The sequence below is a fragment of the Gallinula chloropus genome (assembly GCF_964237585.1).
Source record: "Gallinula chloropus genome assembly, chromosome: 1".
NCBI lineage: Eukaryota > Metazoa > Chordata > Aves > Gruiformes > Rallidae > Gallinula > Gallinula chloropus.
The window spans coordinates 23,692,814-23,720,551 of record NC_140085.1 but is presented as its reverse complement, the minus strand read 5'-3'; the positions used below and the strand labels follow the sequence as shown (position 1 = coordinate 23,720,551).

The 27,738-nt window shown below is 40.0% G+C and overlaps 1 protein-coding gene across 1 annotated transcript in view; it reads left to right on the top strand.

Annotated features, from left to right (window-relative positions):
* The window catches only part of TXNRD1 (thioredoxin reductase 1), a 48,412-nt gene extending 20,915 nt beyond the window's left edge, over window positions 1-27,497 (top strand). Inside the window, exons 2-15 of the mRNA XM_084262707.1 lie at window positions 704-810; window positions 2,942-3,064; window positions 6,282-6,354; window positions 6,470-6,589; window positions 7,907-8,049; window positions 8,175-8,290; window positions 10,002-10,227; window positions 12,864-12,956; window positions 14,682-14,758; window positions 16,229-16,385; window positions 18,342-18,449; window positions 20,445-20,540; window positions 22,622-22,756; window positions 25,903-27,497. Coding sequence (XP_084118833.1) covers window positions 2,972-3,064; window positions 6,282-6,354; window positions 6,470-6,589; window positions 7,907-8,049; window positions 8,175-8,290; window positions 10,002-10,227; window positions 12,864-12,956; window positions 14,682-14,758; window positions 16,229-16,385; window positions 18,342-18,449; window positions 20,445-20,540; window positions 22,622-22,756; window positions 25,903-25,965 — 1,500 coding nt within the window. The 5' untranslated portion in view covers window positions 704-810; window positions 2,942-2,971 and the 3' untranslated portion in view covers window positions 25,966-27,497. The remainder of the gene's footprint in view (window positions 1-703; window positions 811-2,941; window positions 3,065-6,281; window positions 6,355-6,469; window positions 6,590-7,906; window positions 8,050-8,174; window positions 8,291-10,001; window positions 10,228-12,863; window positions 12,957-14,681; window positions 14,759-16,228; window positions 16,386-18,341; window positions 18,450-20,444; window positions 20,541-22,621; window positions 22,757-25,902) is intronic.
* The last annotated feature ends 241 nt before the right edge of the window (window positions 27,498-27,738 follow it).

The following is a 27,738-nucleotide window of genomic DNA, read 5'->3' as shown; positions in this document are numbered from 1 at the left end:
AATAATGCTTAATGTTTTTTATTGAATATATACACATATCTCAGACATATATATATATATACATATATATATATATATATAAAATCAGTTATGACCAGGTATTTTCCAGGGTATTGAAGATGTTTATTTAGAAGATTTCACAGTGTAAGTAATACCGTAGGACATAAATTATTTGAGGCAGGGTGGAAGACAGAAACATGGCAAAACCAGGTATAACAGTAAACTGAAGTGAGAGAAGCTTCCAGGGACCTATCTGCAGGAGAAAAAGAAAAACTTTTAATTTGGCTTATGAAGTACAAGACTGGACAAAATGACAGTATACCAGCATAAGAGAATCACTTTCTGGGCCTTTCTTATGTAAAAATCATCATTTTCCTTTAAGACTGAAGTTTCAGGCTTAGCCACAACAAATCTAATTTCCTTGCTTTGTTCCAAGCTTACTGTCAGATCGGCAAAATTTACTGAAATCCCAGCCAAATCTCATGTGGGATTTTACTAAAGAGAAAAAATATAGCAAGTCATCCTAACGTTGCAAATGACTCATCGAGTCGCCTTAGGCAACGCTCCCCTGAGACAGGCATGCCGCTGATGAGGAAGCGATGAAGCTGCCAGGCCACTCCTCCAGACCATTTCCCTTGAAGAGCTCAGCCTTCATAAAGGACGTCTCCCCAGACACTATGTTGTTTTATTCTTTATTTCACAGAGGGAGTGGAGAAGCCACAGGACGGGCAGTGCGAGGTGGCGGCAGGAACTTCACAGCCGGTTGCTTTCGTAGAGGACAAGCAAATAGATCATGAGAAAACTTTAAAGGTAGGGGGAGATAACTGAATTGTAGACTTTAACATGTTCGACATGGAAAAATCAAAAGGATGTGGGCTTTCTTTTAAGAGTTGTAGTTCGTGGGAGAAGAATGGAGGAGATCTGTTCTCAGGATGGGATCGTGGTCATGAACAAGTTGCCCCAGTAAATACGATGTGGAGCTTGCTGAGATCCTGGCTGCTTTGAAGCGGGGTTCTAGGATGTGTTTTCAGGGGGGAAGGTTGTAATCTTCTTGGATCTGAACTTTTAATACGTTTCCATGAAGAATGATTATGGAGAACTAATGAAAAATGAACCAAACAGTAGGGAATAATAAAAGCTGAAGTGTGAAAACAAAACATTTTTCTTAAAGGAAAAACAAAAGCAGTGTGATGTAAGTGGGGATCTAAGCAATTTTCATAAGTAGGTACTGTGGTTTCTTTATACACATCATAAACATACGGTTCTTGGTAGTTGGGTCTGATGTCTGTATGGGAGTTAGTCGCCCTGAGCTTCACGCCATCCCGTTGCCACTGCACAAACAAGATGTGTCTTGGGAAAGAACGGCACCTTTTCTCTACTTTTATGTCCCTAATGTATCACAACACAGTACACACTCCTTTTTCACTCTTTCTCTGATTGCAGTAGGAAGTTTGAGCCCGGCCAATGGCCGTGCTAGAAAAAACAGAACCGAGTGCCAAGTAGCTTGAGTGGTAGGGACACATACTGGGGTGATGGAGCAGGAGGACAAGAGGAAGGAAGATGAGGTAATTTGGAATGTCTTCACCGCAGCCACAGGTGTTTTCTAGGTTTTGTTTCTGCTGGTAATGTGCTACCCAGGGCCATGAAATACTATTAGAATGTAACTTTGTGCAGGCAGATGCACATTTGGAATTTCTGCTGACATCACTGTGTAAGCTGCTGGAAGGATAGGTGATTTTTGTCAGTGATAGGGCTGCACTGGCAGCAGTCTCTGGGGTAGACACAGTTAGACTTGGAGAGAAGGAATAAGCTAACCTCAGAGGAAGGCAACAGTAGAATGGGTTGAGCACGCAGGGTTGATTAATGCAAAACAAAACTAAGATGAAAAGAGAAGGGAAACTTCTTTGAGGTTTTTTTCTCTTATATTTGCTGTGACTATTCCAATAGCACCGAATCAAGTCCCACCTAGTTAGGCAGATAGAAACACTTGAATAAAAGCGAGCAGATTTGTAAAGGGACTAAGTATGGTTTTGTCTGTTTATTCAATTTTTGGTCTTAAAAGTATTGTCGTTAATTTAGTTGATGCTCACTGATTCACACTAGCCAGTGAATGTGATTTTTACTCTCTCCGGATCCTGAGGAATGGAGAATTTTGCCAGCAACTCCAGAAGCTTGAAGGTCTAAAAGCTTGATAAATTGGAACTTTGAAAACTAGTACAAAGGCTCACTTTAAAAAGAACATATGAAATCAGTGTAGTATTATTTGTGGCATATAGCTGTCAAAATGCATTTTAGAGCTTAGGGGTTCTTGTTCTGTGGTAGTAGTTACCTGATTTAAAAAAAAAAAATCTCTTGTGAAACACTTGATGCATTTGATACCAGAGTTAGTTATAATGCTAAAGCAAAGTAATAGCAAATGCAGGCAAAACATGTAGTTTTCAGAAGTTGTTTTCTTCATTCAGTTCTGTTCATTCAGTCGGTAAAGCTGGTAATTGCAGATTATTACAATGTTAGATATGGTTGTTGTATTTTCCTAGTAATATATGCAGGAGGAGGGGAAAAACACTAATTAGGAAAGTCCAGGGCAGATGAAAAGAATAAAATAAATTAATGGCACGCCTGTGTCAGCAGGGATGTATCTTATCCTGGAGTACGCAGTATGAGGAAGCACTGGAGTTGTGTTGATGTGGAAAACTAAGCTCTGCAAGGAAATCCAGGGCTCCAGCAAACAAGAAAATTCACAGTTCAGCATCTAATAAGTATTGAGCTATTCACGGGTGGATTAAGAAGATGAAATTAAAAAAAGCTAATTAACAGCAGAGCTCAGAAAATTCAGATGTACTTATGTTCCCTTATCCCAGTGTTTGCTGCTGAAAAATAATTTTGAGCACTGTGGGTAATGTTCCAATGTTCCCTCACCCTTCTTGTTTTCTCTGTTTAGGCACATAAGGAAGGCAAGCCTCAGAAACTGATGGAAATGAACGGGCATACATCAGCACCACATTCCTACGACTATGATCTCATTGTCATTGGTGGAGGCTCGGGTGGTCTGGCAGCTGCCAAGGTATGGGGGAGAAAATACAGATTTATATGTGCCTTGTAAGTAGGTGGGTGACATCTTCAACAATTGGGATCTTTAACACTGATGGGGCATCACACTTCTGCCTGATCAGTGGAATTTCTTTTGAGGTTAGCCCCAGTCATACAGTGTTCTTCTCCTAATTCCTGAAGAAGAAAAGCAGAAACTCGTCGTGGTATACTTCTTAATAGAATTAAAGCTTGGTCCCCACTAATGAGAGGTGATGCTGTTGGAAAACCATATGTAGATATCTGTAGGTATCTGGCCAGTGTTTATTAGTAGTTGAATTAAAATTCAACTCATAGTTGAAAAAGTTTTTAAAACTACTTAAAAGTGACATCAGGAGCCCTCTAGCTTTATCAGAAACTAGTATCTGTTCATAAATAGTTAGGTGTGCTGTTTTAATTCTTGATGGTTGCACTAGATGATCTTGGTGGTCTTTTCCAACCATAATGATTCTGGGATTCTGTGAAATGGGGGCCATATTGTGATTTGTGGGCTTATATAGTTGCATAAATGGAGATTTTGCCTGGACTTAAGTGTGAGTTAAAATCCTTCATCTCTATGGTTTCTGCCTGTAGCAAGTAATTTATATTTTTTAATTAGAATTTTGCTTTTAGTGGCGTATCTAGTATTAATTAAAGGAATTCACAGTGGAGCAGAATATACCAGCTCTCAGAGTAGTCATTTTCCCAAATATTTCCAAATTTAATGTAAGTCAGTAACTTGCCTTCACATGGGTAATTAGGCACACATTACCTCTTCTCACTGTGGTGGAATTAACTATTCAGACGTGAACTGAGCATTCTTAGGGATAAAACTGTTTTGTTGCTCAAGACCTGGAGCTGGATTATTACTCCAGACTGGAGCCATTTTTTTGCTTCTTGAACAATGAAGGAGGTCATTAAGAAAGAAAATGAGGAGAAGACTTTCAGTGTAGCATTGGGTTCACACTAAAGCTTGGTCCCTTAGAGCAACTCCTGTTAGAGTGGATGTGTACAGTTCTGAGGGGTGGACTGCAGTGTGCTGTGTGTCTATAACCTGTTTCAGTAGTGTACTGCTGCTGTGTCAGTGGGGCACTATTGTCATGGCACAGGATGGAAGATAGGAACTATAAAAATCTGAGAACTTGCAAAAAGAAACAGATGCTTCAGAGGATGGGGATGTTTTAGGAGAGGAGAGAGTAGCAAAAGGGAGCTTGCAGTAATGCAAAAACAGTTTTCAGTAATAAAAAGCCATCTGCTGAAATTTTCCTTAAGGAGACTGCTCTGCTTTGTACACCTATGCTAGGTTGTGAAGCTACAGCAGGGATGTTTATTGCATCATTTTTCAGCTCTGGGACTGAAAAGGTGTGTAGCTAGGAAGGTAAATTCGTTTACTCAATCAACTCAGTGCAGAAAGTATATTACTTCTTAGTATTCTCAAGCATTGGAGACTAGAGCAGAAGATGGTAGCTCAATAAAGTCAACATCGCTATCAGTAATGTTTGTATTTCAAATCAGTGTCATGAAGTTGAAGTGAAACTGGTTTACACTTAGATTATTCACAATTTTTAAGTCAATTAACAAAGTGCTCTAAAAAGCTAAATAAAAGGAAAAAAAAAAAACCCCAAACAACTACACAGCTCTCACACCAAGTTCCAGGTACCTGCGCTCAGGTTCACAGCACTAACTAGATGGATTAGGTGTGCTCTTTTCACTGTGACACATGCAGCTTTGTGAGCACATCTTTCTTTTCCTCTCTACATTGTGCTCAGAGGTGGTTTTTTTGGATGCACATCTCCACAGTGAGTGCCAATGCTGCTAAGCTGACTCTGTGCAACCCAGCCAAAGTGCCAGTTCACACAGAGCAGCTCCAGCCTGAAGTGCCTTTGTTGTCTTCATGGAGCAGTGCACTGAACCCAGCAAGTTTTGAAGGCCTACGGGGCAGGTTTTGTTACTGTGGGCATATCACTCTGCAGGAGTGGTTATATCTGTTTGTGATCTCTACTGAGGTAATGATGCAATGCTGCACAGTATTATGGGAGCGTATAGCTGAGTGTAACTTGGGATTCCATGCATTAGCTTCTTGGCCAGCCTTGTTCTCCATCAGAAGCAGAAATCCAGTACATATTTTCCAAAGGCGTCTACAGCCTGTGCTGTGTGAAAGATGATTTATATTTCACATGAATACACATTTAAAATTGAAATTCTGATTGACAACTATTTGGATTAACAAGTATTACTGGTAACATAATGCTGAAGGCTATCCAGCACCTCCCAAACCAAACCCAAGGCCTTAGGGTAATATCCTACCTACAGTTGTTATTGCTTACGTAGCTAAGAACTCATCATGTGGTGTAGCACAGTTGTGGCTACTCCAAGTATAAAAGTTATTTTGCTACATCTCGTGTATTTGTCATTGTTTGTTCTCAGCTATGTAGTGCTTATGTAAGTGGTTTTCTCTGGTACCAGGTGTCACTGTTGATTTTTGTATTTTTCTTAAAAAGCACAAAGAAGTCAACAGAATCGGTACAGAAATTCCAATTCTCTGTCAGTTACACATGCTAATTCTAGGTTTGCTAATGGAACTTTTCAGGGAAAATGCCATGAAATAAACCATCAATTTTCTAGTCCAAATGACATCTGCACATCCTGACAGTAAAGTCAAGTTGCTGCAGGTTGACTAGCTTGACCTGATCCTTACAATTACAGATTGTACTCAAAATTGAGTCTTCCCTTCTACTACAAGGAAAAAGATTGACTAAGCGTTGTTGGAATACTTGGTCATGTGATTGCTTATATCATTATATGGTGTAGTTTCAAACAAATGTTTGAGAAATCTTTGAAGGGAAAACTGGATTAATGAAGCGTTGGTTGAATATGTTAAAAGCAAATGGCGTGTTGTGAAATAGTATGAACAAGGTGACAGGATGGATTGGAGAAGAAGAGCTTTGACTCCCACAGTCTTCTGTGTATCAACTGGTGCCATGCTGTTGTGTAGCAGAATGAATGCTTTTTTTTTTTTCCTTTCATCTTTTTTTTTCTGACTGAGTGCACAGATTAATACAGAAGATTAATGACTGTCTGGCTGCTCCCTTGCATATCATTCATTATTACTTAATTAAAAGTCACAAAGCTTTTCAGCAAGGCATGATGTTATCAACTACACCAAATTTAACCTCTAATATTTAGATACATGTCTGTCTTAATTTGTTTTGCAGGAAGCTGCCAAATATGAAAAGAAAGTGATGGTGCTGGACTTTGTCACACCTACGCCTCTGGGAAACTCATGGGGTAAGTTTCTCCTCATTACAACCCTTTTATGAAGGAGCTGTACTCAAAGCCTCTGATTCTCCTTTTGAGATCAGCCACGTTGATGTGAAAAGCACATTCTGTTCCTTTCTCTCAGGTCTTGGAGGAACATGTGTAAATGTGGGCTGTATACCTAAAAAATTGATGCACCAGGCAGCTTTACTGGGACAAGCCTTGCAAGATTCACGCAAATTTGGATGGCAGTTCACAGAAGAAGGTAAAGGAGGAGAAGATGTTTTTTTGTGGTTTTGTCATTTGTGCTGAAAATCCAGAGGTTCTTCTCACAATTAAGTGCTTGTTGCAGCTAAGCATGTGCTCACTTTAACAGTGTGAGGCAGCTTCAGAGAGATTACACATAAACTTAAGTGCTTTCAAGTCTAAAGGTATGGGGCTTATTGCCTTGCAGCATTTGATCTGTTTATTAATAACCTCTGATCATGTTAGTATTAGATAAGATTGCTGGGTGAGTAAGAACAATAAGGTACTACTCCATTTCTGAATGTAACACACCATCTAAGGGGGTACCTGAGAATGTCCCCTGGAAAAAGCTTCCTCATAATTGCAGGCAAGGGTTTCTTTCCCTCAGTCACTGTCACTGCTACATAATATGAGTTTCACTTTAACCATGTGCATCAGAGCTAATACAGGTTTGGGTTTTATTCAGGGTGTAATCCTGTAATGGGGAATATGCAAAGGGACCTCTCAGATTCGTAGTCCTTGTTTGTTGAGCAGTGTCACCTGCTCACAGTATGTGTCAGTAGAATATTAATAATAATGCAGTAAGCCTAAATTTTCCATGTTGTTGTGGTTTAACCAGGTAGGCAGCTAAAACAACCACACAACCATTTGCTCATTCCCCAATTGAAAATGAAAAAAGAAAAATAACCAAAACCAAGCAATCATGGGTTGAGATAAAAACAGTTTGATAGGACAGAAAAGGAAGGTCATAATTATAATAATAAAAAGAATATACAAAACAAGTGGCGACCAGCAGTGTTTATCACTGCCCAAAGTCAATGTTCAGTAAATTCCCAAGCTGCCCCACCTCCCAGTTCACCCTCTAGTTATAGATGGACTATGATATGGTATGGTATGGAATATCCCTTGGGCCAGTTTGGGTCAGCTGTCCTGGCCATGTGCCCTCCCCACTTCTTGGGCATCCCCTTGTTGGCAGACCAGTATGACAAGCTGAAAAGTCCTTGACTGCCTGGCAACAACTGAAATACAAGTGTGTTATCAACATTATTCCAATCCTAAATTTGAAACACAACACTGTACCAGTTGCTAGTAAGAAAATGAACTCTGTCCCTGCTGAAACCAGGACGTGTTTTAAGCTGTACCTGTTCCACTGTGACTTCTCATGTTCTCTACACTGAGGTAATTCTTTGGATTTCAGTAGAGTTGCACTGGAATAAAAAGGAATGACAGAGGTGGCTGGGTCATGAATAAAATCTGTCCGAGTATAGAAGGTTGGCTATGAAAAAAGAACAACTTACAGACTGAAAGATGAGCCTTTCTCTTTTGTTTCTAACAGTCAAACACAACTGGATGACTATGACAGAATCTGTTCAGAATTACATTGGTTCACTGAACTGGGGCTATCGGGTTGCACTGAGAGAGAAGAAAGTCACGTATGAGAATGCATACGGAGAATTTGTGGGGCCTCACACGGTTAAGGTACTCTCCCTAGCCATGTTTACTGGGCTTTCCTGTGCTACTTTCTGAATAGAGGTGCTTTTCAGACAGAATCATTGACAGCAGGACTGTGAAATACTCACTTTGGACTAACACTTTGTCCACAGGCAACAAATAAAAGAGGAGTTGAGAAGCAGTACACAGCTGAGAAATTTCTCATTGCCACTGGTGAACGCCCACGCTACCTGGGTATACCTGGAGACAAGGAGTACTGCATTAGCAGGTAAAAGCAGGGAGGAATATGAAGTCATTTGCCATGTGTGAATGCTTCACTGTAAGAGAAAGTGGTGAAGCATGAGCAGGGCTGCTTGGTTCCTGGTTTTCTTTACTCTGTAACTTTTTATTAGTGGAAAGTAAGTGGAAGAGAATAGCTACAGCCAGGTTTTTAAGGTGTCGAAAACATTGGTGTCTACTAGACACCACAGGACTGTGGGTTGCTGGCTAGGCTGGTTCTGTCTGACTGATTGCAGCAGTAACAGAGAATACCATAAATCCTGTGCGTGTCCATATCAGTTCTGCCCCAGTTACCAGTACACCCACTTCTCCTCTACTCCTTAGGATCTTTCAGTTCAAGTACTGAAGTTTTTTCAGTACTGAAGAGCAGTCTGGTTTGAAGAAACCTCATGTAAAAGTGGCAAACCTCAGGCAAAGTGGGAGTTGCAAAATGGCTGATGTTGTGAAGCTGGTAGAAGTTATATTTGTGTGTTGGGGCAGTCTTGAGACTCCAACCAATTTTTTTCCAGCTACTAGTGAAGTCTATGCAACTTTTGGGAAAACTGATTTCAAATGTCTGGTGTATTGATAAGACCAAACAACTCTAGCACAATTTTGAACAACAATATGCAGGTGAATGATGTTTTCCTATCAGAATAGCTTTGAAGTTAGGGAATGCAGAAACCCAGGTTAGAAATGCAGGCTTTCAAACCTGCAGCAATGAAATGAATAGCTGGCATAATCCCTGTGAAACCAAACACCGTGGTGTATGTTTCCCTTTTAATAAGCAGTAATGAAATTAAAGGTAACAGATAATACAGCCTGTAAAATGACACTTTAAAATAGTGCTAAGGTGGAAGAATGAGGAATGCTGGTGTTAAAGACTATCAGATTGAGGCTGGCTGTGTCATCCTCCGTGGATTCCCTGGGGGAGAGGAACTATGATGTAGCCTTTAATCACAAAATCCCATTTTATGCCACCACAGTGTTTGCAGAGAGCATGTCTCTAGCTTTTGTAGTTGTTGGCTGGGAAAGAGACACTCCACTGAGCAAGTGTGATGTCTCCATGAGTCCTGGCTTCCTTAAGAAGCCTTGGTGTTATAGTTGAGGTCCAAAGTGTGGCAGAACTGATGTGGCTTGATGAAGCACTTGAAGGAAATAAAACCCAAGCATGTTAAATAAACATGTTTTCCACAATTACGTACTTCTCTCTCTTCCTGCTACTGTGATTTGCATTCATTTGTTTTATCATCTGTGTATAGTTGGCACAGTGTATAATGCTTTAGCAATAGGACTTCAAGGAAGTGAAGATGGTATTTTTATCTTAAAGCTCAACTGCTTCCTCTTCCTTTTAGATCTCAGGAGCTAAAATTTGCAGCAAAATATTGCAAGCGAGATTCAGGAAAAAAAACCCACAACCTACATTATTTTAACAAATTGTCAGAAGTTTATGTAAACAACAACTCAGGTTTTTTATGGTGATTTAGAATTTTGATCCTCCTTTTTTCTACGTACTTGTAATTAGAACTTTGTAATCTATCATGTATTGATCTTTTATTCCAGCTGCACTTCCAGAAAAATTAGTTGTTTGGGATTTTTAGTGAGCAGGATGAATCAAGTCCTATTCTTAGAGAAGAAATTAGATAAATATAAAAGACAATACATTCTTCTGACTGTTTCTAACTTTCTTTTGTTTTTATCCCCCTTTTCTTTTTTACCAGTGATGATCTTTTCTCTCTGCCTTACTGTCCAGGGAAAACCCTGGTGGTTGGAGCTTCCTATGTTGCCTTGGAATGTGCAGGATTTCTTGCAGGTCTCGGATTAGACGTCACTGTAATGGTGAGATCCATTCTCTTAAGAGGATTTGACCAGGATATGGCAAACAAAATTGGCAAACATATGGAAGAACATGGAATCAACTTTATTAGGGAGTTTGTGCCCATCAAGGTAGGCTCAAAGTGATATATGAGTACAGCTGGTTGCAGTCTACCTGTCACTGTGTTTTAGGATGTAAATTATTTTAACAAATATAAAAACTGAATTTGCAATACAAGATTTGCTGCGGTGTAGCATGAGTTAATTTTTGTTTTAAACTGAGTAAGTCCATGAATCTGATGCAACTGAAAGGTACAATTTAGTCTCAGTATTAAAATTTTGTGAGATTCCAGGATTTTTTATCAGCATAAGATAGGTTAGTGCTGCAAATGTTGAATATATTCAATTTCAGCAATTTGCCTGAAAACTGTGATACTTCTTGCAAGCTCATAATTAAGCAAATGCGTAATTTCCTGTAAAATCATGGTCAGTGGATCATGAATAGTTACAGTAGTTACATTTTTCGTTGCCAGTTCTCAAATTCTCAGCCAGCAAATTCTGCTTATGTAGTCAGAACTAGTAGACAATCCAGAAAAGTGAATGGGCTGTAAAAGCGTTTGTTTGTCCTTTACTTGGCAGCAGCCTTAAATACTTGCTCTATTTTCTTTTAATTCAGTAAGAGTACTTGCACAGCTAGTTATGTAGGTGTGTAGGCAAATTCAGGTTGAAAAGTAGATTAGATAAGCTCTGGAGCTTTTCTAAAGTAAAATTGCCTTACTAGCAGTATTTTTTTCAAAGTTTTTTCACAATAATTAGTGCTTGATTAGTATGGAATGGGAAATAATGTATTAAGCAGTTTTCACTCGGGCACTAAGCCAGCATGTTGCCTGGTTTAACACTTTGGGGATTAAAGCACTAAAACAAGTGAAGAGTCTTCATTTTCACCCTTAGCAATATCAAGAGTAGCTTAAAAAGTGCTCTTGCCTGATACCACACCGTGGGTCTGACCCTTGCTCACAGATTTGCTGTCAGAAGTCAAAGTGGATGTTTCAGGGAACATCTGCATTGCAGAAATCCCACATTGTATGGAAATCAGGGATGCTCATGTAGTTTTTCTTTCAGACATAGCTTTTTGTAGGGTCTAATGGGGAATGAGAAGGAAGGAAGCTGTTTTTACAAACAAATTAATTCAACTACAGGGCAGATGGGCTTCTCCAGATGCACCCTGCGAAGAGCAGTCCATCACCCTAGTCACAGAATAACTTGTTTTTACCCTGTCCCTTCACTACATGTCTTTGATTTCAGTGTGAATAAAATATTTAGTCCTGTTTCTAGTTGAGAATATCCTTAAACTTAAATTGCTGGATACATTTTTAGCAGGTCTTCTCATCTGTTTCAAACATTGTTTTTGAAGTTATGCATGTGCTTATTAAGACCCTTCATTGGGGAGTTTGAAGGCAGAAGATGAGTTATTATAAATAATGCTGCCTTTGAACAGGAGCAGTTTAACACAGCAATCCTTTAAAGTTGGTAGGATGGCACAGAAGGTTTGGGGTGTTTTTAAATTAAAACAAAAGTAAAGGACAGGAAAACAGAACTTTGTCAGAAACTTTGCTTTCTCTCTAAATACTGAAGTAGGAACTAGGACAGTTGTTAAAAAATACTTTTTCATCTGTAGAGTGAACACTGAAATTTCCCAGAATGAAGTTCAGCATTGCACACTGCCATGTCTCTTGTGTGTACAGCCAGCCATAGGAAGCAGCCAGGCACCTTGCTGCTTCCTGGCAGGGAAAGAGAAGGGCAGTAGCTGAGGGCCTCCAGTCCATTCCTCACAGTCCAGTGAACACTAATGAGGACAAATACTAACCCACCTATGTAGCTTCAAATTCCATTCACTTGTTTAGTTGATTTATTTATCAGAGGAAAAATGAGTGTTTGGAAAAAGAAGCAGGTGGTGTTTCTCTTTCTGCCTTGCTGTTTTCTGGTATATGGGGAGGTTGGGTATGGAAGGGGTGTATTTTGGGTTTTGCTGTAAATAAACCTTCCTTTTTTATTACTTTGAACAAAGCACAATTGCTGAAAGATTCACTTTTGCTGCTCCCCACCCCCCCCCCCCCCCCATTTGCTAGTATAGATGGTAAGCTACTGCATTACTTGTGCAGCTGGATCTGTAGCTAAAACTAGGAATATTTATTTCAGCTGACTCTGGGGAACTCTGAATATGCTTTTTCTTAAGCTGATGGTATTTTCAGCCATTTAGAGACAGCTGCTGCCCTCTCCTGCAAGACCATGGCAGCTTTATTTGTCAGACTGTCATTGAAACAGGGCAGAGGCCTGTGCTGCTAAGGGCTGGGCAGTGACAGTGGCTTTCCATGGCTGGAAGCATGATGGTCCTTTTCTAGAGAAAATGTCTGATGGTGTTTCCAGGCCTTGCAAGAGTTCCCTTCCTCCTCATTCCCTCTGTCCCCAGTTGATGACAGCAGTTCATGTGGTGGGCTTAGACACAAGAATTTAGCTGTCAATCAACTTTCATAAATAGAAATGAGGTCTTACTGTGTTGGTCACAAGAATAAATGCATAAATGTTTAAATGTGCAAGTAGTAATCACAAATCTAGAGAAAGGTGAAAATATCTTAAGAATAAATAGTTTGGTGTAGGTCATGGTTAAACACACTAAATGATATGTGGTGGAACAAAGATACATTTATATAACTTTATTTTAAATTAAACCTTTTTCTTTTTTTTTTTTCTCCCCCAAATTGTTGTAGGTTGAGCAGATTGAGGAAGGAACTCCTGGAAGATTGAAAGTTATAGCCAAGTCCACAAATGGGAACCAAATAATTGAAGGAGAATACAATACTGTGAGTCCTGCCGATATGCACAGAGACTGTGAAATAGCCTCCTGTTCAACGTTTGGATTTGGTGGGGTGCTTTTACCCATAGTTTAGATTTTTAAACATTTTTTTTTAATAATTACAAAATGCTAATTGCATGCAATCTACAGGTAATTAATGTGACAGAAGTCGCAGAATCCATGGGTGTGTGTCCCACATGCCTGGTCAAATCACTTTCATGCTTTTGAAACCTGTTCCTTAGCTTAGGAATGTAGATGGGCTTGGTCACATGGAATCAGTTGTAGGATTTTTCCTTAGTAAGGTATTTGTCATAAACAGTAAGTAATGATTTACAATTGTTTTCATGGAAACCATGGCATGTTCTGGAGTTAGCACAAAACAACATCCTATGCAAGAGCGAAACAAAGTCATGCCTTCTCAAGACCTGCTGTTGATGCAGCACCTCCAGAAAAACAAATAACACCCTGTGGCAAGTCAGTCAAGGAACTTCTTAACTCCTTAAACCAGTAAAATTGCAGTGTGCAAGCATGCCATTATGTGTTTGACTGCTGCAATCACCCCTCACCCCGCTCATTTTCTTAGGCCTTGACGCTGAAAGGAAAAAAGAAGTCACTCAAGTATTTGAAACTACACAGAATGTGGGCAGACAAGCACTGGCCAGCCTGGGATTTTAGACCACAAATATTGTGTGCCCATGACCTCATTTACCTGTATAGCACATCAGTCACCCCATAACGAGGCCATGCCTTGGTGCATCCAAGTGCTAATATGAGAAAGTTTAACAATAACAGTGCTGTGCATAGTGGTGTAATATTCTTTTTCCTGGCCTATAGTAGTGAAAGCTTTTTAGCTGGCAAATCAGTGCCATCTTTTCATTAAGGAATCTTCTGATTTCTTACTGCTACTATGTCTCACTGAAATGCTGTCCCTCCTCAGAAGCTATGAGCTGTGTGTGATGCATTTTAAGACCTTCAGCTCTGAAGGTCTGGCATGCTTGGATGTGTAAAAGACTTGAAGCAGATCTCCGATTCCTTCAGCTGAGTTCTTGGCTGTTCTGTGAGAGGCATTGTGTAGTTACCTGGGCAGTTATCCAAGACCTCAAAGCATATAGCACTTTTCCTTGTGGTAGTATAGACTGGAACTTGTTCTGCTTGTTAAGATAGCCAGGTTGATAGGATGGGTAGGGATTTGCATCGTCTGCCCATCATTCTGAACAAATGTTCAAAAAAATAATACTCAACAAATTATATTCTTTGGTAGTGACTTTTCTGAGAGCCTATATAAGTAAACGATGTTTTCTGTTCAAAATGAAAATTAATTTGTGGGGGTTTTTATTTGCCCAAGCATCTGAGTTTCCTTTGTAAAGAGCATTTTACTTATGGAGCATTTTGGAATCATCTGCTCTGGTAGGGATATGGCATAAAATGCAAAAAAAAAAAAAAAAAAGGAATCTGACCCTTACCTATTTGTTTAGAATACTCTTGGGGTATTTGTGCAGGGAAAGCTACTTACCTATATTTAATCTTACCATTAAAACTTGTTTTGTTAGGTCATGATGATGGTGTGGCTGGTCTTGAACTCTGTGCATGTAAAATGGGTACCAGACACATTCATCTTCATGCGACCAAGCCTTAGCTACTAATCCTTAGTACATAATGAAAAGAATAGACAGCCACATGCAAATGCACTTTTGAGGCTTTAAAACATCAGTAATGCATTGCTGTTTTGCAGGTGTTGCTAGCAATTGGAAGAGATTCATGCACAAGAAAAATTGGTTTGGACAAAGTTGGAGTGAAGATCAATGAAAAGTAAGGACAGCTGTCTGTGCACCAGGAACTGCTGAGCTTGTGTCATTTACTGTTGGCAGTGGTAGCGGTGCAGAGACATTCAAATGCTTTGAGGAAAAACTTGTTTCCTGTTTGCATGCATTTGGATAGGAGACTGTGTAGCAGATATATGTGTTTTCTCCCTTAGTACTGCCACATTTGCTTTTTTGATACTGAAATGTCAGTTCCTAAATGCTGGGAGTCAAAAGTGTCTGTTCCATTCTGTGTAGGTTCACAGGTCAGTCTCATCTTCTTCCAGTGACTGGGCTCTCCAGCATCTGTCAGTTGTTCCTGTGCTTTTTCTCCCCCCCTTTTTTATTGTTTTTCTTTTTTGTCCTCTTTACCACCTCTTGGGGCAGAGATCTGTTTGTTGCTACAGGCTTTTAGTGTACTGGGTTTTGTTTACATTTTTAATGTAGAGGTAGCGGAGCTATGGGTAACATTTTCAATATTAGTAACTAAAACATCTTCTAGGCATGTGGGGCCCGATGTTTTCTTTGAAGGCAGGATGCAGGACCATGAGCTTGCCTTGGTGTTCTGGGGAGAACAGTGCAGAGGGCCGGTCGTGCTGGGAACAGAGTGACTGAGGCTGCTGAAGGGAACTGTTGCAATCAACTAAAGTGGAGATTTTGGTCCACTCAAAATTGGCAGATGTGTGATGTTTTGTAGAACAATCACTATGTCTTTCTGCCCTCAGTGCACCTATGAACAGCTTAATAAAACGAACTATATATTAGCATAACTTGTATTCATTAACAAGAACAACATTGAGAAAGTTGGACTTTAATATGGGAATTGCCACTGGTCCCTCAAGTAACTGTATGACTCTTTCTGCACCCATCTGATAAAGTTTCTCTGATACGTGTGTTTTCTGCAGTGATTGCTGCACTATTGTATTTATTAAATAGGAAATATTAATAATTGAAAACTTGCATTAGGTCAGTACGATTAATGCCAAAAAGCTTGCTGGCTGCCTCTTAAGTAGGGTGTCTAACAGCTTGACCTGTCCCTGCATAGAAGCAGGAAGGGTAAGCTTATAGACACTGTTTCAGCCACTGGGTTGGAATTTCAGTAGTGGAAAAATTCTTTTGTCTACAGCTTGGGTGGGAGAATGTCTCCTCCTGTCACTCCTCAAGGTTGCCAGTACACAGCTTGGCTGGTGGTAGAGGGTGTTTGAGGAAAGGATTTATTCTTCGCCGAAGAATTGATTCAGGGGATGAATCACAACTTCACGGGCTACCTCCTTATCCAGTGTGGAAATTCCTCTAGTTTTGGTCAAATTTGCACTATGTTCTATTCTTGCCCAAGACTGTAAGATACTGATATCTTCCCCTCATACTTGAAATACATGTCTTTTAAAGCTAAAGGGTCTAACTCCTGCAAGGTTATTTACACCTCCAGCCTTCGCAGCAGAACACTTACATCTCTTTCTTTTTTTAATTCACACTGCAGAACAGGAAAAATTCCTGTCAACGATGAGGAGCAAACTAACGTGCCCTATATCTACGCTGTGGGGGATATACTGCAGGACAAGCTGGAGCTCACACCCGTGGCAATCCAGGCAGGAAGATTGTTAGTTCGAAGGCTCTATGCTGGGTCAACCACCAAGGTAAGGAGCCAGTTGCCACAACGTTGCTCCACTTCTGAGTGCAGAGTGCAAGCCTGCTTGTTCATGGCAAACTTAGTAGGCTTTTAAGGATTAACTTTGATCACTTTAATTTTCTGCTTGCAAAGATATTACTGCAGATATTGCTCTGCTAATTGTGTAGGATAAAATTAGTATGTTATGGATTAAGCAGTAGTCTATTTTTTCCTGTTAAGAGGGTTTATTTTTCTCTAAGAGTATAATGATAATAAAAGCAACGGAGATCATTTAACTCTACCGCCTTTTCTATGAGTCAGCAATCATTCAATTAAATGCTTTAACTCTAATTCACAGGCAGTTTACTAAACCTGTCCACAATCCCTAAGTAGGCTGTAAAAGGTGTTTGTGACTCTCTTCATCTCCAACCTTGTTTCTACTAACTTTTTCACTTCTCATGGTTGTGCTTATAACTGAATATAGACAAAAGGAAGATTGAATAGTACCAGTAAGTCAGCAGCTACTTACACCTTCGATGCTGAATTCATCAGTTCAGTGTTTATGCTCCACAGTAGTGCAGTCACAGGTTCCAGCCAAGTTAAACTAATCCAAATAGGAGTTATATGGGTACCCATTTACACCTCATCTTTAAACCAGAAGGGACAAAGAGAGCTTTTAAGGCACTGTTATCCAAACCATAGACGTGGGTGCTTGTCTTCACCTTCATAGGGCATAAGCATGAAGGTTTTTCTCTTTCATATCAAGTTCAGCTGTTGATCAGATTTAGGTCTTGAGTTGTTTAATTTAGGATGACAGGTACTGTGCTAACAGTATCCTGACTTAGTGTGTGTAATGTCGGTACATCAGCCAGGCAGGAGAACTGGAGCTGGAGCCAAAAATATTTTTCTTGCTGCAATGCTAAGAGTATGTCTTAATTCACATTTTATGCCAGGTAACTGTCTCTCAAGGTATGAAAATTCCTATACTGCCAAAGAAAGCATCATCTCTTTTAGCGAATCCAAGAAATTAGTAACTACTTAGATGGGAAGCTGGTTTACATTGGTGGTGTAACAAGTCCAGGTGATTGCATGAAACAAAATGAATTGTTATGAATAGGTGGGGAAAGAACAGTAAGCAGCATCTTAGTTGATCCTCAGTCACAAATGAAATTAATTAGAGTTGAAATCCACAGAAATTAAAATTAGTGGAAATTTAGTATGTTGGCCAGCCTGCTGGCCTTCTGTGACAGCAGTGGATGTTGATTACTTTGTCTCCAGTAAGGCTTTTGACGCTGTCTCCTATAACAATTTCATAGAGAACCCAGTGAAGTACTGGATAGTGAAGGTTCATCAAGTAGCATTGCCAAGTCCTGCACCTGGGGAGGTGTAAGCCCATGCACCAGCACAGGCTGGGGACCCGCCAGCTGGAAAGCAGCTGTGCAGAGGTTCCAGAGGGTGTGGAGGGCAAGTTGGCAGACAGCAATACACCTTCTTGGCAAAGGTGGCCAGTGTCATCCTAGACTACATCCTACAGTTGCATCCTGGCAGAGCAGTGCCAGTAGGTAAAAGGAAGCGACCTTTTGTCACTGATGAGACAGGTGTGGATTTTATTGTCCAGTCTGGGACTCCTTGGTACATGAAGGACATACCCTGGGACAAGTACAGAAAAGGTCGTGGCTATGTTGATAAAAAAGGTGATAGGTTTGGGATGATCCTTTTGTCTTTGTAGCATTCCCAGTTAAAAATAGCATGTTCAAGAGGCACTTGAACAGTCTACTTGTTATTTCCAGTGCGACCTGTGATCTGCAACCGTAGCTTAGCTTAAAACATTTTTTTTAATTAAAACAAAAAAGTAGATTGAAGAATTAGGAATAATCCAACTTTTCTTCATGCCTGAATTTAGGACTGCTGAATTTGTAACTGTTTTTCTGATTTTATTACTGCTGTTGTCTGATGGGATTTTTTTATTTTGAATGCCACGCAGTGTGACTATGTGAATGTTCCAACCACTGTATTCACTCCTCTGGAGTATGGAGCCTGTGGGTATTCTGAAGAGACAGCCATAGAGAAGTTTGGGGAGGACAACATTGAGGTAAATGTCTTAATTTCATCTGGATTTTAAGTTCCCAATTTGTAATTTAAAATAATGTTAAGTGTCATTCGAAGCAGCATTCGTAAGGGCAGGAGGTGACTAGGTACGTTTTTATCTTCCTTGGCAGTTCTTAGACATAAAAATTTGTCCCCAATTCTGATAGCAAATACATTCTATTTTTGGCTAAAAGGGCTTGAAGGTAGGATATTTGGTTTTAAAAACAAAAGTGGTTTTGTGTCTGTAAATATTCAAGATAAATGAGAGCTGGGTATGTGTTGGAAGCAATACATTGGTTTAAATGTCAAAGTGGAGCTTTACAAAACTGCAGCGTGGCAAATTGCTTGCCATGGTGATTTTTACTTTATAATGGCAAATGTTTTTACGTGCATTTTTCCTGTTTATTTTGACTGTGCAAGGAGCTGTGTGCTTGACTGTGCTCATTTCTTTGTTCGCTGGGATTGCTGGTCAGGAGTGAAATTAGACATATGTAAGCACTTAGTGCCTGAGGCTGTTCTTCAAAATACTGTACAAACCACATTACAGAAAACATGAGGGAATTTGACAATGAACTGCGCTTCTATGTCCCGTGAAGATCACCTGAGGAGCATCATTTGGGGGAATAAGCAGACAAGTGGTGGCTCATAAAGTCGAGAACTTGTCATCTCCTATTAGCTTTGTCAGTTATATATTTTTGACTTGGACTGCGGAGAAAAGAAGTAAATATGACTTAAAATGGCAGCGTGTCAAGTACTGTTAACCTGACTACAGGGCAGGCGTTTAATTTCTGTTCTCCCCTCGAGGTCTGTATGTACACAGGCAGATTATTGTTACTGAGCAAATTCTTGCCATTACCTGGGAAACACTGGACCCTTCTTTGTGGAGAAATGCACTATCCATTTTCAAAACCATTTTTGAAAATGTGCATCTAGAAGCATCTGTTCTGGCTAAGTCCTAATTTAGTTTGTTCAGACCACTTTTATCATGTTGCTACACTGGCTTTTGCATTTGTAAGCTTCAGGAGGGTTATTGAGTTGCCCCTATCATTCAGACCTGTTAACTTCTAGTTTCATATAGTGATGCTTATAAATGCTTTGTAACCACACTAATAGGGAAAATTGAGTTGTCTCTCCTAGTTTGTGAAAGGACAAATTTTTATTTGAGTTGTGATCTGTTTAAAACCTTTTCAAACAGTACTCAATCTGAGGTTAGCTTATAAAGCAGCTGTTCCTTCCAACTCAGTATGTTCTATGATTATGTGATGCTGTTGAGAGTTCTGGGTAGAACTGTGACTCAAAACACCTGTGCTTTTCTAGATACATGCTCTTACAGGTGGATGAGTAGTCTTACCTGCAGTTAGGAATCTCTCCAGTGACGTTGGCTGGAGTAGACAGGAAAATGTGTTGTGGTTTGTTGGGATTTTTTTTTTTAATGTGCTTTCCATTTTGCAGTGATACACAATCTAAGAGATGTATAAAGCCATGCCCTTGTATCTCCTGAAGCCGGACTGAGGCCATTTCTTTCCTTTTCTGCTATGAGAAATACTTTTGCCTTTATCCTGGGTGGACCTAGGGACAGTATAGATGAGATTTGATGAGAGCATGGTGAACTGCATCCCAGAAGTCTGATATGCTGTTTTGGTTTTTGGGGTTTTTTTTTTAATTACTGGATGACACTAGTCTTGTTGTGTAGAGGTTCCTTCCTTGGTGTTCATCAAGGCAGAGGAGTCTCACCTGGATTTCAAGTGTTCCAAATTCGACCTGTGTGGCTGATTTGCTGATGAAGAGTTACTAGATAACAGTTCATCCTCGTGCTGCATCACAGTTGTTGAAAGTTTTTTAACATGTGTGATTCCCAAAAGCCATTGCAGTTAGTAGCAAAGCTCTGCCTTTGGAGGTAGATGAGGCAAATTTAAGATAAACTGTTGATTTTTTTGAAGGTCATGGTCTCTGCTGTGAAAGTGTACAACTTTTTTTTTAACTTGTCATGTATTTCCAGGTGTACCATAGTTATTTCTGGCCATTGGAATGGACTGTGCCATCCAGAGACAACAACAAATGCTACGCAAAGATAATCTGCAATATTCCGGATAACGTAAGTGCATTTTGCCTTCCATGATGATCACAGCACCTGTGTGTTCATCAGTTGATACCACAACTGTAAATATTTTAGGCCATTTTTAACAAATTTTTTTCTACCTTTTAAAATATAATAAATGTTACAGTGATGCAATACAAAATTGCCCTTAAGTACAATAGAAACTTTTGCAGTTGCCTTTGGTATATGGTACTTTTTTCATATATGTAAAGTAAGTAGTAGAGATCTCTAACTAAGACTGTTAATTAGATTTGAAAATTGAGTAAATCAGTGCACATCGAAGCTGTTAGGAGTCTTACCTGTTAATCTTGTTCTTCCCTCCCCAAACTGGGACGTTCTTTTCTGGGATATTTTTCTCTCTGAAATTCAAGTCACTCAGAAACCATCACAACTCTGCAAATCCACACGTGCCTATAACACTCTTGAGATCATTCTAACTGGATTAATGTATCTTGCCTGCACAGATCTCATTTAGGGTGATAATGCCAGGATTATCCTTGGAGCAGGGTAAAACTCTCTGGCTGTGGAAATGTACAGTACCTGCTGAAGCAGAAGCAATATTACTGATTAGTCAGAAGAATTGGTGTGCCCACCTCTGATCATCATCTCTTCAATGACAGCTTAGCTGATTTTAACAATAAGAATTAATTAATACAGATTTATCTTACTGCAGTCTCTCCACCACTCTCTAAAATTTGCCAGCCTGTCTGGTTTTGCCTGTCTCCTCTTTCCAGAGGAGTTTGCAGTACTGTGGGAGCTATTTTAGAACCCATGTTTATGTTCCTAATCCAGGTTACTTAAGAAAAGGCTGAATGGTGATTTAAGGTGTTTCATTAATTTGTTTCCATTTCTTGTCCTGAAAATCGGGAACGTGTTTAAACATTTAGAGGCAGAGTTGAAAGTTAGCCTGGGTGAAAAGTATGTTCAGAGACTATTTAAAACTGTAGTTTGCCCCAGTTTTATTGCTATGGTTTTATTTTTACATATGAACATATTTTTAAAGGAAAATAAGGATAATTTCAGCTATTACCTAATTATAGCTTTTCTTATTTAAATAACCCTGTGGTTAGAGTCTCAGTCCTCAGGCTAACTGAAAGAAAAATAAACCTTCAGTGTACTGAGTATCTATGCTCCCTTGTATGCGATACTCAAGAGGGAGGAGCAGATAACTTTTGATACCCAACTAGGCTACATCAGTGCTCAGCAAAACCTGATTAATGCCCTGATTAATGCACTGAAGCCTGCACTTGCTACAGGAGACTTGTATTTCATAGAGAAGCAAGCTTTCCTTTAAGAAAAGCAAGTCAAATCAGTACAGCCTGTTCTGTTGAGTGTTTGCTGAAGATATATGTGCAGTTTGAGGTATTTTGCAGTGGAACATCCGTACAGATGTGAGAAGTGTGAAGTAATAGTATCTTCCTTGTAACTGGATGTTTTTCAGTGTCTTTCACAAGTTTCTAGATATATTCCCTCCCAGTGATGGCAAACACTGCAACAAGAGCTATGGTCAGTTTAGTTACAGGGCACCTCCTGCCACATCTGTGAGCCAAACCTTTACCTTGTGGCCCTTTCCTGCAAGCAACTTACCAAACTGAAAGTTCTTTGGTAGAAACACACCGTGTGCCCACCCAGCAGGGGCCTTGGTGTGGCAAACTTTTTGTGCAAGGTGCATCCAATTCATCTTGACTTGGGCAGGCTGCCTTTGGCATGAGTGGAGTAGCTTGCCTGGATAAAATTGGAGTGTGTGTTTGCAATTTGGACATAAGGTATAATCAAGCATAGATCATGTGTGTGTTAACTTTTTGTGCTGTGGATGTAAACAGGGGATTCCTGCATAAAAATCTGTAAGAAGGCTGATTCTTGAGTTTTTCCCTTAATCTTTTCAGGGGGAGAACCAAATTTGTACCCACTATCTCCCTTCCATTGGTGCTACTGATAGTTCACGTTTCTGTGGTTACGCTAATTTGCCTATGGTTTGTGAACCGGTGCAACTTGCACTCTGAGTAAGAAAACCTTACGTGCTGTCTCAAGAGGACTGAATGTTTTTCTGCTTGTATTTGACTATCTTTGGTATTCAGGAGAGAGTTATTGGTTTCCATGTCCTTGGTCCAAATGCTGGAGAAATCACCCAAGGGTTTGCAGCCGCTATGAAATGCGGGATGACCAAAGAGCAGCTGGACAGCACCATAGGGATTCATCCTGTCTGTGCAGAGGTTTGTATATGAAGTCACCTCATAGCCCAGCTTTTGTAGCACTCTGGGGTAAGGTGTTGGGACTCTGAGATGCAGAGATCCAAACTGGGAGGAAAGTAGAGGGGAGGGAAAGATGGGAAGCTACCTGGTTTGACTATTTAGAATTCTAACATCTAGGCTTAATCTGGGATTTTAAATTTTTTTTTTCTTTTAATGTGCTCACTTGTGAAATATTTATGGTCTCCCCTAATCCGCTGCTCCCTCTGCTGGGAAGTACAGAATTCTCCTCCCACCCAAAGATCTGTTTGTGAAGGCTTCAAATAATGTTTCTGTTAAAATGATTGTCAATGTTTTGTTTTTGTTTTTTTTTTAAGATACACAGATACACATACTCCAAATAACCTTATCAGCTGGTGCCGTGGAAGGGAACCAGCTACACAACAATTATCTATGATAATTTCTGCCCTTTAAAGATATCTCCTTTACTCTGTAGAATCACAGAATCTAAGAATTGTAGGGGTTGAAAGGGCCCTCCAGAGATCAAGTCCAACCCCCCTGCCAAATCAGGTTCCCTAGGACCCAGATGGGTCTTGAATATCTCCAGAGAAGGAGACTCCACAACCCCCTGGGCAGCATGAGGCCATGGAACCATCCTTTTGTCTTTTGTTACAGCTCCTCTCTAATGAAGAGCCTAGTTTTCTCTAGTGGGTGGGTGACAGCTCCTCCCAAGTATAAACCAGAGATGCCCTCCTGATTTTAGTAGTGGTATGACCAGTTGTATGAGCTGAGGAACCCTGCAAAAACTGTGTATCACCTTTGTAGGTCTTTGTACAGAATCTGTTTTTACCTGCATGCCTTGGAGAATTTAAGGTCACCAGGATGGTGGTCTGCAGGAGTGAAGTCTGCTTCTCTTTTGTGTTTCCAAAGTGATGCAGGATAAGCAATATAACATGAGCTGCATTAATGCAATGAACTGCTAGCAATATGAATCGACTTCAAAGCATCCACAATAGAGATTGTGGGTTTGGTTTTCTGTGTTCTTTTTGGTTCTGTTCTGTAGTATCATCTAATGGCGTTCTTGGAAGCCCTTGAAGAGGGGTTGCAGGTCCTTATCTTACCAGGGGCCCCGTGGAGGGAGAACTCAGTGAGGCATTCAAACCTGTGAACTCAAGCAGGGTATTAGCATATGTGGTGTGAAGGGAGGATGATAGTCATAATTTATTCTGGACATCTGAGCTGCTAAAATTGAAACTGAATAGAATGATGGTTAGACATAATTTAGGGAGGTAATTTCAGATAATCATATTTGTTCGAGTGGGGGAGGAAGAAATTGGCTCAGGAGAAATACACTATTTAAAACCTCCAGGGAGCAGCGATCAGTTTTAGTGCCAGTCTTCAAAAGGCTTTTTTTATGCCTGTTACTTAATTTAATCTCTTAAGCAGTAAACAAAAATCAAAGCACAAGATGGTACTCTATGATAAAAAAATGCTTTAAAAATGTTTGGAATTTGTGAGGACTATGCATTATCTGGAGGAACAGAATGAGGGATAACATTGGCATTATTTTTATCTCGCATCCATGTAAAAACTAAGGACAAGGAAGTCTGATCTGAGCAGGAAAGGGGCAGTGTTGCAGGATCAAATGCTGACATCTTCACTGGCTTTACTACTAAATAATTGCTCAGAGAGGATCCTGTGGGACTGCGGGTCCTGTTGCTCACTGCTTACAAGTCAGAGGCACGTTTCACTTCTCTTAAACGAGCGGTGTCTTCTGAAGGCAGGGCTGATTCTTCATGTTAACTAATGATGGCTTTGGGGCTGTTGGATCTAAGATTTTGCCTTCACTTGAATAACTAACAAAATCTGTCAAAAAAAAAAAAAAATCCATGTTCCCAATAATTATCAAATGACTCCCAGCTAATTTACTGGAGTTGGGGAGTTGTGTGGTCCTTGCAGCGTCTGGAACTGCCTGTCTTATCCAGAACTTGCAGTTGGGCCAAGAAGAAAGCAAAATAAATCTTGGGCCTTTTAATCTTTGTCTTTCCAAGGGAAATAATAAATTAAGGTTCCCATATTGTGTCAGGCTGTGGATCAGAACTGAAGAGTTAGAAACCCAGTCTGGAGCCAGGCACTAGAAGTGTGTTGCTATTGTTCTGCCATCCACATTAGACGCGCATTGGTGTTCCTAAGCTGTGCGTAATGCTTTGCAAGCTGATAGGAAGGGGAAGGGGTGTATAATTTATTCATGTGTCTTTCTGAAGAGCTGCTAGCAGCCTTAGCACAGCAAAGCTTCTGCTTAGAGAACTCTAGGGCTTTCAGATCCCCATTATCTTTAGATACTTCAGTGTTATTTGCATAACTGAAATGTGTATATACTTTATTCTGTGCTAAGTTTATTCTTCCTGAGAGATGGCTTTGATGATAGCTAATTATTGCAACTTTGAACCATTTAGATAGCAGTGGGTTTGATTTCCTTTTATGCTTTCTATATTGTATCTATGCAAATCTATGCAATTATTTGCACAGTAAAGTTCTAATATTAAAGAAGGGTTTGTAGAATGTTTCTTTTTGAATTTTGATAGTTTTAATTTTACAATCATTATTCTTGAAAATGTTGTTTACTTTAATGTGGCTTGAAAGCAGTAAAGATTGGACCTTTTCAAACTAGATTTACTATGTGCTGCTTAGCTGTTGCCCAGAGGATACAGCTCCCAGGCATAACACAATCCCACACATTGAGCAATCGGTTCCCCATTTCTGTTATATCTAGAAGGGTACAGAGGCAAAATTTTATGTTCCCTCCAGTGCTGTAGCCTTGAGGTAACTTCACTTCCCCTTCCACACAAGTTGTACAGAGCAGGGTTTATTATTGCTGAGCTCGTTCCCACTGTAAAAACTGAGGACCTTTAAGACAAAAGGTGGTAGAAGGCTATGTGATTTCCTTAATTCATTCTTTTCCACTCTAAAAGGAAAAACATAAGGTGAATGAAGAGAACAAAGGGTATTTGTATGCATGGGTGCTATTTACTGGCAAGGATTTTAAATGTATGTTCTTCACTATTATTATTTTAAGCAATGGCAGCAGTTTTGAGTGCTATGCCCGAGTTGCTAAAAGAGAAATCTTTTTTTAGTCCTACTAAAAGTCTTCTTCCTTTGTCTCCCTGAAGGTATTCACCACCCTGTCTGTGAGTAAGCGTTCTGGCGAAGAGACCTTTCTGTCGGGATGCTGAGGTTAAAGACCCCCATGCTTGTTATTGCCAGAGACTGACTTTCATCGCAGTGCCTGACTGGTGGTTTTGAGAGGAGTCATCCTTGGGTGCCTGCAGAAAGGTGTAGGTCTTGGCCAGAGCGTTCCCTCCTCCTAAGGAGAACGCTGTTGGAGTCGGTCACTTGCGGCGATTGGCTGGCAATTAGCAACGCAATGGGAATATTGACTGTTGAGCTGTTGGTTAGCAGGGCATTTGACAAATGCCTCCATGAAGTCATAGCCTGAAGCCTGCATAGTCTGGTGGGCAGTGATGGAAGAACTGCTAGCACAGCTGCACAACAACTGTTTTGGTTCGGGTTCGTTTCTCTCCAGTCTCTTACCTGAACAAAGAACTTCCAAACTGAGGAATATTGCCAGAAGTTCCAGTGCTTACATGGTGCCTCAGTATCCTGGGCTACAATGCAGGAATTGAAGGTCTCCTCATGAGCATGTGTTTTACCAGCTCACATGTCTGTGGAGGGAAAAATGCAGCTACATGCTTGGTCTTGAGGAAGAAGGTATTCTTGGAAAAGAGTTTAGTACCATATTTCTTGACTTCCAGACTGACTGCATTGTGAGTTTTTGTTTTACAGAGACTTATTTGTGAAAAAGTTCTCATTGGTAAGAAAGAAAAGTCCTTTTTATTAAGGCCCTTGTTACACAGAAAGTGTTCGTTATGGTTTTACTCCCCTGACAGTAACAACTGTGCATATAAAGCTACGGTCACGTCTGTGTTAACTTGCAGCTTATGTGATTATAATTAATCCAATTTGGAACCCACAGAATTTCACTTTGGAATGAATTATACTTCCAAGAGCTTAGTGCAGCTTTATTCAATTTGAATAAATTCATCTTTTCCAGGTGAGCTGTGGTACGCTGCACCATTTCAGGTCTAAATTGCCCACTTTGAACACAGCCGCAGTACAGTTTTCCTTCAGATCAGTGGGCCTGGAGAATGAAAAAAGTAAAAACATCTCCCTCAAACAAACAAGCAAACAAACCTCCCACCCAACCTCCAAAAACCAACATAGAAAAATTTGTGTGAGGATGGCCTAAAAGCTGTATTTAGTTCCATGTGTGTTTTGGTTTATATTTCATTTAAAAACCAATATGTTTAAAACAGAGATGTCCATTAAAAAAAATTAGAAATTCTTGAATCTTCCTCCATATCTATTGTGTATGTATTCCTACAGTATATATGTATCAAGAAATGGGGAAAATGTCTCTTTGTAATGGAAATGAATGTGCTTTTTTGATCTGCTTTTTCAGTTCCCTCTGTTTTGGCAGAAGGGTTCAGATTACTTTTATTAAATGGTTCTTGGGAGTTGAGTAGTGTGGTGTGAATAGGGGAGAGACTCTCCAGCCCTCTGGGCAAACACCTTATGCCCGAATTTCTACCTGGTAACAAATGCATTTATTTCTACTGAGGTTCCTAGAATAGTGTTGTAAGTTATTTTCATAAACTCAGGCATAACTGAAGGATTTTAAAACGTTTTGTATGGTATCAAGAACGGTCTGTGGAGATATTTTTCTGACCAATTCATTAAATAAATGGAATATTTGCACAAGCAGATGCTCGTTTTGATGCCTCTTCCAAGCAAAGAATCCAGGTGACCGTGGGAGAAGTTTGGGTTTTTTACAAGGCCAGAAGGGGGCATCTTGAGAAACCTGGCTGTGATTTCTTCAAGGTTTTTTCATTTCAAAGGTAGGTATTGCCCTGAGAAACAGGGTTGGGGGCAATACATTTCCATATTGC